The sequence below is a fragment of the Helianthus annuus genome, chromosome 8 (genome assembly GCF_002127325.2).
Source record: "Helianthus annuus cultivar XRQ/B chromosome 8, HanXRQr2.0-SUNRISE, whole genome shotgun sequence".
NCBI lineage: Eukaryota > Viridiplantae > Streptophyta > Magnoliopsida > Asterales > Asteraceae > Helianthus > Helianthus annuus.
Window position 1 is genome coordinate 75,162,642 of NC_035440.2, and position 14,114 is coordinate 75,176,755.

Consider the following 14,114-nt stretch of genomic DNA (forward strand, 5'->3'; position numbering starts at 1 on the left):
AGCGTATGGACGTCGTATTTAAGTATTATGTGCATTCAAAAGACGTATTATTCGTAAGTTTCACGTATTTGCAATATTAACACATAGTTTCCAAGAATTACGAATATGTATCGAATGTTCCACGAAATTAAATGTATGAACACGTATGAAGTATGTATAACACGAATTTGAAGAAATACGAATTTTATTTATGATTCAAGTGTTGAATTTTACAACGTTTACAACGAAAGAACGATTAGAAGAACACAAGACTTCCAAAAATAGAAATAGAAGCAAGACCTTCTAAACATGGAAAGTACGAAGAAGCAGGGCGTTACACCAGCGCAGGTCTTAGTGTAGGAGCCACTTACCTACAACTTAACAATTATGAGGAGAAAAAATAGAAAGGTCTCACCGAGGGGATTTCCCAAGTTAGGGTTCGCCAAAAAACGAACTCACAGTTGTAACCTTCACTTAGGGTTACAGACTGTGAGGCAAAGAGGACAACTTGAGGCTTCACGAAGAGTATAGAATTTTCTTTGAACAAGATCTGCACCACGAACAGCGAACAACCCAGATTCGACGAAGATCTAGAAACCCTTATTTCAGAGCTCAGGATAAACGACTAACAGAGACAGCTTAGTCAACAATAATCAGCAGCGGAAAACACCAAGAGATCGTGATTCACCCTTTGAGCTCTGATACCATATCAAAAAACTCAATAATAATGAACACAATCGAAGAACACGAACTTTATTATCAAAAACTCTTCAAAGTTACAAGTGATTCAGTCATCACAGAGTGATTGACTTAAGGAACAAAGATATCAAGGCTGATAAACAAAGACGGCTGAGCCGCTAATGATCTCGCGCATAACTTGCGAGTAGAAGAAGATGATTCAGTGTTTTGTGAGAGGGGACAAAGTGTGTCTGATGATGAAACCTCACGCACCAACCAGCAGCATAAATAGCTAAAGAAACCCTAGAAGGGCCTTCATCGACACTAACGACTAGAGTCCAAAAGATAGCCCAGCAAAGCCCAAGTGCAAGTGAAGACCTCGCCCAACCTTGTAATAAAGAAAGAAACAGTCAAAGTAAAAGGTAAAAAATAAGAATGGGTATTAAAACTGAAATTGTTAATTTCTTTAACAAAAACGAAAAAAGATACCATCCGGTTTTATAAAAATTATTAATTCATAATTTACACAAAAAAATAAAATAAAAATTATTTTCACTAATGTCTCTTTTTATAATTCTAAAGATATTCGTTTCTTTCTTTGAAGAAACCCATAGTCCACAAATTCGGGTAAAAATATGTCCACACAATCTTGATTTTTCATGTATTGAGGACCACTCTCATTGTCACAATTAAAATCAATCAATGTCACCATATCATCATTTATCAATCCAACCTTAAACACAAAATGGTCTGGTTGCGTTCTCCTCCTATTTTTTTCCCACAAAGACAAATTATTTCAATCAAGATTTATATCAAAGTTACACTTCTAGTAACATAGCAAACCCTTATAGTAAATAACACCCCTTGTAAACTTTGTGTAAATTGTATGTAAATGTAACGAATCTTGCTAAAATTGTCATTGTATATAACAAACTTAACTTCTGTGGTGGTTGTTTAGCGTGATAGGTTGTCGTTCTGGTTGTTGGGTATTTTAGCTATAGGCGTTTAGGTGATGTTATCTGGTATTGAGGGTGATGTGAGGTGTCAAGTAAACAATTAAATTTTTTAGAAGTTAAAAGAAATATCAATTACGTAAGTTTTGTAAGTTTACCTTTTTTTTTTCTTTTTTTTTTTTTTTTTTCTTAAAGCATGTTTTGTCTTCAACATTTAAGCACCAAAATGCTATGGTTGAAAGACAAGAAAACTTTGATATGAACTTGATCCTTATTTGTAATATTTCATCTACGAATTTGTCTTTTATTTTTATGAAAAGAACGGTTGTAGATGAATGTTTGTTCAGATAGATGGAGATGGAGATGGAGATGAAGATGAAGGTTACCCTGCTTCGACATTGTTGATCTGTTGCCCCTTCGACATGGTTGATCGTCGTCATCTCTCTTTCTTTGCCTCTCTCACTCAGTCAGTCAGTCATTCAGTGATGGTCTACTCATAAACCCTAATTATGTGAATTCTGTGTAGAGGTGTGCTCAAGAGGAGACGCGTGGAAACAATGAAGATATGTGGCCATCAATTTGCGGCCCAATGAAAATGTGCCAGGTAGGTAGTGGTGCACAAATCGGGTTTTTTTTTTAAAACCGGTTCCGGGTATGGAACCGGGTTCGGTAGGATCGGGTTTTACAAAATCGGGTTTTTTTTAAAAACCGGGTCGGGTCCGGGTTTTCTACCAAAAATGCATACCCTATATACCCGGGTTCGGGTAGGGTTCGGGTCAGGTTTTATAAAACCCGGGTATTATAATACCCTATTTTCGGGTTCGGGTCCGGTTCGGGTATTCATCGGGTAGGGTTCGGGTATGCATCGGGTTGGGAAAAAACCCGCACCGGGTATTAATGCTTCTTTATATGTTTTAGTGGATGGTGCCTATTGAAATTTTAATGACATTTCTAAATTTAAATTCGATAGTGCTAGATCGAAGGAATAGTCCTGATTTGAATCCTTTTGGATTACATAAACAACAATATATTTTATTTGCTATGTTATGTTTTAACCAAGTTCCATCAATTTTTCATTTTTTTGTATTAGACAAACATCAATGGATCTTTCCAGCAAATAGATGGAATAATGACCAAATGCTTCAAATATCATTAGAAACCTAATAATTAAACAAGATTACATCAAAGTGTATACATAATTTTGTTAAATCATAAGAAGTAGAAGTCTTAATGCTTGAAAACATAGATAAAATAACATACAGGTAGCTATATAACCGGGTATAAAAAAACCCAGTTCCGGGTATAAACCAGATATAAAAAACCCGGTTCCGGGTTCGGGTTTTAGAACAAATATGAATACCCGGTCCCTACCCTATGGGTAGGGTCGAGTTCGGGTTTAGAAAACCCGGTTTTTATAATACCCGGTTCCGAGTTTTTTTTTCGGGTCCGGGTTCGGGTTTTTTGTGCACCACTATAGGTAGGTACCCGACACTAATTTTAACATTCTATTATTAATAGTATAAAGTATAATAATAGTATAATAATATATGTTGTAATATAATTGTATGGTGCCTTTTTTTTCTTTTCGAATTGTATTCCCTTATTGTAGCGTTAGTTTGTATCAAAATAATTATTCAAATTGGAGAGTGTAAACATGCAGTTTACCAAGTGTTTCTTCTATTATGTTAGAAATATCAATATGTTAGAAATATCAATTAATGTTATAAACATTTATTTAAAAAATTATAAATCTTTTGTCGGTTGTTTTGTTTTCCGGATGTTATAAACATTTCTTTAATAAATTATAAAAATCTTTCCGGATTAAACCAAGGAACTTAGCCTTTATAAAAAGAACTGGAGATTCTTGATGACCAAAAATAGAAGCAAACTAGAAGTGTGTTATGAAAAGTGAAAAGTCCTCTAGGTGAGCAACCGACAGTCAACTTTCAAAATGGTTTAGGCCATTTTGACAGTTTAGTCCGAAGTTTCATTTTTCGTCTGTGGATTCAAAAAGGTTTTACCATTGCCATTGTAGTCCACTAGGTTAACTTCATCCATTATTTCTGTTAAAAAAAAGGGCAATTCGGTCATTTTATATGGCTGAATTGCCCTTGTAGTTAACAAAATTACATATAAAATGACAGAGTTGTCCTTCTCGTTAACAGAAAAAATGAATTAAGTTAACCCGGTTGACTAAAATAGCAAGAGTTAAATGCCATTTTAGTCCCTGTGGTTTGGGCCATTTTGCCAGTTTAGTTCAAAGGTTTCATTTTTAACCTGTGAGTCCAAAAAAGTTTCACAGTTGCAATTTTAGTCCACTGGGTTAACTTCATCTATTTTTTATGTTAACGAGAAGGCCAATTTGGTCATTTTGTATGTAATTCTGTTAACTAAAAGGGCAATTCAGCCATATAAAATGACCGAATTGGCCTTCTCGTTAGCAGAAAAAACGGATAAAGTTAACCCAGTGGACTAAAATGGCAACTGTGAAACCTTTTTGGACCCACAGGTTAAAAATGAAACCTTTGAACTAAACTGGCAAAATGGTCCAAACCACAGGGACTAAAATGGCATTTAACTCAAAATAGCAACGATAAAACCTTTTTAGACCTACAAACGAAAAATGAAACATTTGAACTAAAATAGTAAAATAGCTCAAACCACATATACTAAAATAACATTTAACTCATGATTTAAAAAGGGGAAACTTATTACACAAAAAAGTTATATATATTTCTCTTTCTCTCGAGATGCTCTGCTCAAACTTCTAAGAATCCTTCATATTTGTTCTGCTATATTGGATTTTACATTTATTTGTGTGAACATATACTATTTTATTGTTCCGCTATATTGGATTTTGCATTTATTTGTGTGAACATATACTATTTTAATATATTCATACTAGGTTAAAACCTGTGTGGTACACGTGGTTAGGTAACATACAAAACTGAAATAAAAAGTTATAAAAAATAAATACATATCGTAATTGCAAATTCCTTATTTATAATTACATATCATATTTATTAAATCTCTATATAAAAGACTGGTTGTTTGAATACCCTAGGTCGAAATTGACATTTTACTCTAATAAATAAAAAGAACAACTTACTTGATAAGCCTTTAGTAAGAACCCCCGTAGTAGAGCGTTTTTTTAAAAAAAAATCAAAAAAAAAAAAGCCCAAAAACGACCGGAACCCATTACATAGGGCCTTTAAAAAAAAAATTCAAAAAAAGCCCCCTTGGCGTGGTTTGAAGCACGCCTTGCCCCTTCTCCTTCTCCTTGTCCAATCATCTTTCATCTTCCTTTTTGTTATCCAATAAGATTTTTAGGTGTTTTTTCTTTATTTTATTTAATGCCCAATAATGCCCTATCCCCAGTATACCCATTTTAGAAAACGCCCAATAATGCCTCTTTGCTGACTGGACCGCCACATGGCGTAAAATGCCCTAGGGTGGGGGCATTATCTTCCCCTTCCACTACACATGGTCTAACTGACTAACTACTTCTTTTTTGTCATCACCAAACTTGAACTCCGTATGTTACCTATAACAGTCTAGGGATGAGCTCGGTACCAACCGTACCGATACCAAAAATCCCCAAAAGTGGGTACCGGTATCCAAAATTTCAAAATTTGGTACCGAATTGTAACCGAAATGTACCCGGTTCGACAAGTTCGGTACTAATACCTTGTACCATTTGCTCATCCCTATAACAGTCCCCTCATCCGAATAATACACGTTACAAAGTAAATAGAATTATACAAATTTAAGATTACTTGTCCCCAGTTGAGAAAAGGGTATCTCTTTAAATTACGTAAAGCCTGTATTTTTAGAACAACTTATCTATCAGATCAGATAAACCAGCCAGCATTGGGAACCAATAATGCTCAGTAATATCGACACTTGCATCTGCACCTAGGAACAATAATTCAGCATCAGAAGTCTTATATGGGAACAATAATATACCCATTAGAGGAATAAAAATTAATTAACCTTTGGAGAAAGCGTGTTTTGTGGGGTCAACCCGACCGGACTCATTTCGACACACAACAAATATACCCATTAGAAGAAAAACAAACCTCTGCAAATGGTTTTAAGATGTCCTTTTGAAATGTGAAATTAGCAAGTTCTGCACGCTCGAGGTTCATTCGCACAAACTCGGGTTTAGTCATTTTTAGATACACCATTGGATTATGAGCATCAGTATTTAATATTATAACTGCATATGCAAGAACATAAGCTGTATCTGCGTTCTTAAAAAGACCTGGATTATATGCACAATAACTACAAAAACAGTGAACCGTATAAGAAAGGGTCAGTAGTACATAAACTATGCAACCCAGCCAAACCCCACTCGAACCAACCAATTCAGAAGTAACAGAGGAGAGACTGCCAAATCAATAATCTACAATTGCATAACAAAACATAGATAACTAAATAAATAGATAAGCAAACTAGTGTCACATCTATTGATGCAAGAACATATGAGCTTGATCTAAATTGTCATAATTTCCACATTAAATAAAATATAAAATATAAATAAAAAAGATTAAATATACCATTTTGGAAGCAAACATATATAAAAAATATTAAATTTACATGCTAGTGTTAGTGGTTTATTGGTTTATTCTAATTTGCTTAATTTTCAAAGACATTTAGAAGTAAACTTTATCTCCTTGCATTTGAACAGAGATAAAGCAGCTAGAAATACATATTCATAAACTACTCTTATATATCACCATTGACAATACCATTATTACCATTATGATTCCCATAGTAATGTCATGGTACTTTGCAAAACATATTTTCCACCTATTTCTCAACCTGAAGGATTCTTATGGAGCATTCAAGATGCTAAATGCAAAAATGGTTCTTAACTTCTTAGATTACCGATTTTGCCCAAATAATAACAGCCTTGTACTTTGATTATTAAATGGCGGGCAAGAATGCTTAAAGTGGTATTATCAGTAGAAAAATGCTAATAGAAACCCTTAACATTCATTCCAATTTTTCTACCAAATTAAGGTGCAGATATCAAAATCAAACAATCATATGATTATTAGTAAATGGTTGACACGGATACTCAAAAACCACAAACCAAATTGTCATGTTGGCCCACAAGATAAAATCATTAAATTGAGAATTAGAGTTTAAATCATAGTACACTTTATCAAAATGTAGTCAGATAGTAGCCAAGTTTATTTATTTGTTTAATTGGTAATCCATGCGAATTAGTAAAATGAGTAAATTAAGAACCAACAACAACTAATAAAAACTCGATCAACAAACAAATAAATCACATTAACAGAGTAAAAGCAATAAGTAGACTAACCCAATAGGAAAGACCTGGATTATCTACCATGCTTCCATCTTTCAATTGATTTGCTGCATATAAAAAAATTGGTTCTCATACAAAATTACAATCAAGATCATGTTTAGTTCAAGTAGGTTTTAACATTCCAACAAACAATTGGTGAGAGAAATAAGTTACTACATAAATTAATGATTATTACCACAGCCGAACAGACCATACCTGAGCTCAAGATGACCTCTAAACTCCTGTGTAGCAGATTGCAAAGAGCACACAACCTGTAACTGCACTGATTTTTGACCATAAGATGAACTCTTGGAGTCACCTGAATCAATTTAAAGCTTGATCAAAACTCTGCACAAGTATGATTACTGGTCTAATTTCTAAAAAACACTTCTTTAAATATCCAAATACAACTTATTGCCAAATTTTTGTAACTCATACTTGAATCCAATCCCTAAATACACTAAGTTCTAAAAAATAAGCTCCTATAAATTGTATAATAGTTAATCATAACATATAACTTTACAAAATTGCATAAAGAGATGAAATTTTAGGACCTAACCTAATCAAGCACACATATCTAGCCTGTGAGGACCGTGATTGCCTTCAATAAACGCTCCGATCGGTTCAGTTATCTACAAGCAATGTGCGGAATCCATGCTAGTTATCGATATAAGAACCATACAGATACCGTTAAGATCGCTTCTCATTGATAATTGCAAAGTTACAGACCCGAGAGAATTTTGGCAGAGTTTTGCTTCGTCTCACCAAAAGTTACCTTTCATAAGAACCCAAGACCCCTATATATAGACATCTAATGATTTCGTACGAAGGCCCTGTGGCTTCATACGAAGCCAGGTCTTGAGATTATAACACTAACTTGCCTACAAATGTGTCCCTTCATACGAAGGCCCACATACAATACAAAATCAACCAAGTTAAACACAAACACATACATAGACTCGATACTCGATGTAAGCTACAGACATATGCATTCACAGACTCCCCCTTGGATGTAGCTGTAGTCGTCTTGTATAGTCTTCATTCAGCTCTGTCTCTTGTTCTTCCTCTCTCTGTACTTTCTCTTCCGTTCTTCAGCTCTTTCAGCTAACATTCTCTTTCTCTTATGTCTTCCTTCATTTATCCACCATTCACGCTTTTCTTTGATTCCATCCATAGACTTGGACCATCTGGGAATTTTGCGTTCTTCAGATTCAATTGGAGTTTGATCAGTCTTAAAACTCCCCAATCCCAGTCTCCATCTAGCACGCTTAGCTGCAACAACCATCTTCTTATCCATTCTTTCATTATGATGCTCTTCTTTGAGAAACTCTTCCAGTTCAAGATCTCTCCACTTTGACTCCCAGTAGCGCCCTGAATTGATGTCTTTTTCGAAACATACTTTCACCAATTTCTAGTATCTCAGCGCCTGCTCTTTGTCAGCCTCATAATACATAATCTTGTTGAAGAAGAGACATTCGATATCCTTCTTTGAGCAGTTCACGAGCCACATAGGATCAAGAACGTGAATGTATCGCCACAAACCTGTCTTTGCATCAAACAATGTTATCACTGCTTCACATGTCTTTAGATTGAAGACCCAACCTTTGAAATCCTTGTAGAAATCCTGCTCCATTTCTTTAAACGACATGTTCTTCATACAACGTGGTCGTTTGACATGTAATGTGATATCTTTCTCACCCGTAACTGGATCAACTTTCATTGTTCGCTTTGGTCTGTGAGGCTTCCAATCTGGAAAGTTCAATGTAGCTTGATACTTTATGTACCTCCACAGTCTTTGTTCGTAAAGTCTAACCTCTGGACCATGAAGACATTGTTGAAGGTTCTTCGTTTTCACTAACTTCTCAACATTCCATCAAGGTAGTGTTCGTATATCATTAAGAAACATGAAGTACTGAACACCATATTCACGTTTTCTTGTGTATACCTTCATGTCTTCCAGATAACCCCATGACAAGATGTCTCCAAGTGATTCGTCTGGATGTCGCGTGAAGAACTTCAAAGGTCTCTTGAACTTCCTTTCTTCAACTAATGGCTGCTTAAACCACTTCTTTCGTTCTTCTCTAAGCTCTTCCTTTGATAGAGTCTTTGGAGGACCTTCAGTAGAAATCTTTTTAGCAACTTTTCTTCTAAGGTCATTTTTGTTGTGAGTGCGGAAAAGTTCAGCAAACGTAGGAAAGTTATCATCTTGACCATCATCGTGAAATGGAACATCTTGATCAGAGTCAGATGAATCATCCTCAACAATCACATCATTGAAATTGTCTGCATCTTTCACAAACTTAAACACATATTCACTGTCAGGAGCTGTTGGGATCTTGTCTTCAATATCAAACTTCAAATTTTCATCATTCATTCCCAAGGCTTCCAACACAGACTCCCTAGTCCAGTTCTCTACCAGTTATCCCTCTTCGACGTCATGACTTAGATAAATAACTTTGGGAGTGTTAGAGAATACCTTTTGAAGATTAGCTTGCTTAGAACCTGAGGTAGACTCCCCCTTAGTCTGAGCGTCTTCCTTTTCCTCATTCTGTTCATCGTTGAAGTAATTATCATTGTTATCAGCACCAGGTGGTCTCACAATCAAAGCACCACCGTTACCTCCCTGATCATCATCATCACCTTCATCATCGTCACTGCTTCTATGATAATCATCAATATCTTTAAAGTCATCATCCTCTTCATCTTCGTCATCTTCCTCTTCGCCAGCAGCCTGAGCTTTCTTAACTTCCTTTGCTTTAGGTCGACGCCTTTCAACTTCTATTCTTCTCGCATTGTCTTCCCTGCTGTAAGATAACGTCTTTCGTTCACCAACAAAAGTGAATAATAGTGCGGGAACTAGAGCATTTTCTTCATTAGCTTCAACCTATGCAACATTAACTTCAACATTTTCAACATTGACTTCAACATCTGGTTGTTGTTGCTCTTGTTGATTTGAGGATCCAAGAATTTCTTCATTATCAACCACAACACCCTTACCTTTATCCTTTAAGGCTTCAGCGGCTTCTTCAGCATCTTTCTGCTCTTTCTCTATCCTCTGAGCCTCAGCTCTTCGGATTTCTATATCATCAAAAGCCGCATGAACATTAATTCCAAGTTCATATTCTATCATAGCGTATAACATCTCTATCTGCTTCGAGTTGTTCTCATCCTTGACCTACAGATCTTCTATCTCCTTTTGCAAGATCTCATTAGCATTGCTTATTGTCATGTTTGCCTCATTCAAATCATAATTCTCAACTAGCAACTCATCAATTGCTTCATTCAATGCATTGTTACCAGCTTTGACATCTTCAATCTGATCTTGTATAGCTATCACTTCATTCTTGAGCACCACATTTTCAGCTTCAACTTGCTACAACTTTTCTTTAGTTTCTTTCAGATCTGCTTCAGAAACTTTCAAATTTTCTTCCTTTTCTGCTTTTGCCTTCTCCAAAACAGTAACCCTTTTGATTATACCATCATCTCTTTCATCACCAAAGAATCCAACATCTTCCGAACTTGTTGGACCAGGACCAAGATTAGAAGGCATCTCCAGAAAACTTCGACTTGAACTCTGAGGAATCGGAGTTGGAATTTTCTTTGTAGTTGAACCAGGCTCTTCAACATTTTTCTTCTGTTGTGGAAGAGTTGAAAGAACTTCTGCTTAAACAGGAATAGATTGTTGAATAGGTGATCTTGGAGGTGAAGGAACATGAACTTGTGCTTCAACTACTGGAACTTCCATAGTCACCTTCTCTGGATCTTTCGAAGATTCACCTGTTTTATCTTTGACAGCTTTCACCACAATCTTTCGAACCTTTTGTTTCCTTGGAGTAGCACCAGTTGGTTTAGCACTTCTCTTTATACCTCTACCACTTTTTTCCTTCTCAGCTTCAGCAGCAGTTGGCACATAAGGCACATCTTCTTCATCAGAACCCTTTTTCTTCCTGGATGGCCCTTTTATCTTGAACTTTCCACTAACATATGTTGTCGGTGCCATTTGAGTAACATCAATATCAGTGTCTGTTCACTAGAATCCGTGTGAACAACACCTTCAACCAACGTTTCTTTCACTGCTTCACCACCTGCCATAGCTTCAGCGTTCTTTGCCTTCTCAGCTTCTTGAGCGGCTTTAGCAGCATCTTGAGCAACTCGAGCAGCTGAGAGCTTTTCGTATTCAGCAAACGTCATAATAAGAAGATCATCACCTGTTACATTCTCTGGAGGAACAACTGGTTCATCGCCCAAGTGTGGTGGTGACTTCTTCTTTGATGGTCTCTTTGGTGCAGGTTTTGGTGTTGTAGGCTTTGAAGCATTTGGAATTGCATCTCTTTTCCTCTTCTTATCTTCGGCTTTCAATCAGAACTTTCCACGCTTGTTTGAAAAAGGCTCCATCTTCTTATCTTCTGAATCAGAGTTGCTGTCGTCGTGTCTCCACTTATCATGAGCTGGAGCAACATAATCTGGTTTCAGTATAGATGCAAACTGCGTCCTAGATGGTGGTTCATTATCTTTCTCAACGCCTTGATACAAATTCAATCTTTTTAGCATTTCGGCATCCATGTGATCCAGCTTCAATTCATCAGCATCAACCTTCGGCAAGTTCTTGACTTGATCATCCAAGATCATCTGAATGAATCGCGGATACTGAAGGAACTTTTCTCCGTGAATATGATCAACCATGTGGTTGAATATTTCTTGCGAGATGTTAAATGGACGATTAAGTATCAAACATGTTAAAACACACATTATAAAATCCGAAGACACATCAAATGCTCCTTTTCTGTGATGTAAAACATGTATTGTTGAGTGCACGAGAAATTTATAAGGTCTTGAAAGCTTTTACTTGTTGTACGATGTTTCATTCACATAGCATGTGTATCCCATCCGCATCCATAAACCCTTCACTAATCTTTCTACTACTTGGATCGGATCCTTATCATCATCTTGAAACTCTAAAACCCTTCTAACGTCTTCAACTTTGAACTTAACTTCAATGTTTACGTCTTTCTAGTTCTCGTCCTTTATCTTCAACACAGAGACTATCGCCTTTGAATATTCATCATATCTAGCGTTGTTCCAGAATCTTTCTATATGAGATCTGTAGCACTTGTGCTTGTCTGTCAGTGCCTTTTTGATCCTACTGCGATCTATAAAATCAAACACGTCCTTAAGAGGTTCCATTCTCGGTAAACTCTTATCCAGTGTGTAGCAGATGTTGTGCCGAGCATCAAAGTTAGTACTCTTAGGCTGTAAACAACATAAAACAATTAGTAATCATTACATATTAAACGAGAAAGTATAACAATTCCAATACTTAGAAAAATTTTCAAGTTTTTGTACAATCATGTCTTCGTACGAAGCCAGAGGTATAACAACCTGCTTGTACGAGGCTACTGTTCTACGAAGCCACCAGATTATACGAAGGCATTGTTATGATTCAACAACAAGTTCAACACTATGTTCAACAAGATCAAATATATCAACACTTAACAAATCTAACAGTTTATAACATCTATGGCTGGCTTCGAACAAAGCCAGCGGCTTCGGACAAAAACACATGAACAGTCCTATGAATCAAAGATCAAACACTGTAATTAAACATCAAATTGATGATTCCTAAACATCCTAAAAGTGCCGATTAGCAGTTTTACATGAACAAATTCTAGATTTAACCGATAGAAATGAGTAGATCTATGTTTATAGGGCCGACGGTTATAAAATCACAAAATTGGACGATCTAAACATGAAATAATCAGTAATCTTACCTTTCCTATTGAAAGTATTGTGCCAATCAACATCCCAAAGAAAGATAATTTCTGGAAAAAATTCGGCAGAGTTTCTGTGACAACTGTGTTCTTTAATCGATGTTCAATGACGATGATGATTATTAATAAAACAATGTGCTTTGGTGTTATTATATGTATTTTTGTGTTATTATGTGTGTATTTGTGTTTGGTGATTTTTTTTCAATTCAATTCGATTCCGATTTCAAGCTCTAAATCGCTTTCTGGAAGGTTATACGCGCGCCGATGCGTAAATATAACCAGTTCAATGCAACGAACACTCCGGAATAGTGAAATAGGCTTAACATACCTTAAATAACCTCCACATAACTTAGAAATAAGTTTTGGATGGTTTGGTGTGTTGAAATCAAGTTTGTTCAATCGTAGGGACTATTTGTGTCAAACTGCGAAACTATACCGATTTGTATAGTAACGAACATTCCAGAACTTGATAAGAGGTTAAACATAACCAAAATAACCTTTACATAGCTTAGAAATAGGCTTTGAAGGGTTCGGTATGCTAAAATAAACTTTATTGATCAATAGGGACTAAAAGCGTCAAAAAGTGCACAAGTTTGCATTTTCACGCATATCTTACGTTCTGAATATATCCGGACCTCCAAAAATTTATGTAAGCATTAAAATATTTTATTTTAGTGTTCGGCATGATAAAATTTCATTCGTCGCTTAATTTGGATCGTTTTTGCGTTCGTTACGACTTCCGTCGTAATTAAGCGAACAACGCAACCATACGACCAAACGAGCCGACATCCGAGATATTTTTGAGCATGTTTTGAGTTCCCTATACTTTAACATCATTTTAGAGCCTTGAAATGAGGTTAACGGGGCTTAAAAGTGCCAAAAATCAAATTTTACAAGTGCATGGACCATTTTTGAAATTTCTGACCAGATTCAATGAACCTAGCCCATGGTTTTGCAAAACCATGGGCTGGTATTCAATGGTATTTATCAATCTATGGGCCATTTGTGATGGTTTTTAAATGCCCATGGTATCCAAATACCATGTGCCCACTTGTACAGATGAGATCAAAGCTCAATCTTCGAGAAACGATCTTAACGGTTCAAGGAAATCTATAAATACCAATCCTCACTTCCTCCCAAAGCACACTTGAATCTGATTTTGGCTCCCTAAGTTGAAGCTTATGCTTCATACCTGAGAGTAAATCAGATCCAGAGCTTGCGGGGACCTTCTGTAAGTATTCTTTCGTTCTTTTCATTCGTTTCTATCATTAAAGTCAAACTGCATTTGACTTTGTGCTTTGACCAGTTTATAGTCAACGCGAAGTTCGTTTGAACTTCATATCGTGAGCGTAATAACGATGGTTATAGTCCCTAGTGACTATACCTACTGATTACCACGTTATCTAGGCTCAGTGACGA

At 36.0% G+C, this 14,114-nt stretch overlaps 1 protein-coding gene across 1 annotated transcript; it reads right to left on the reverse strand.

Annotated features, from left to right (window-relative positions):
* Nucleotides 1-9,346: 9,346 nt before the first annotated feature.
* On the reverse strand, nucleotides 9,347-10,069 carry LOC110870217 (nucleoplasmin-like protein ANO39). Its single transcript, XM_022119417.1, has 2 exons — nucleotides 9,854-10,069; nucleotides 9,347-9,811 (listed from the first exon to the last, which is right to left on the reverse strand). Exons 1-2 carry the CDS (start codon nucleotides 10,067-10,069, stop codon nucleotides 9,347-9,349), a joined length of 681 nt encoding a protein of 226 aa, XP_021975109.1.
* Nucleotides 10,070-14,114: the final 4,045 nt, after the last annotated feature.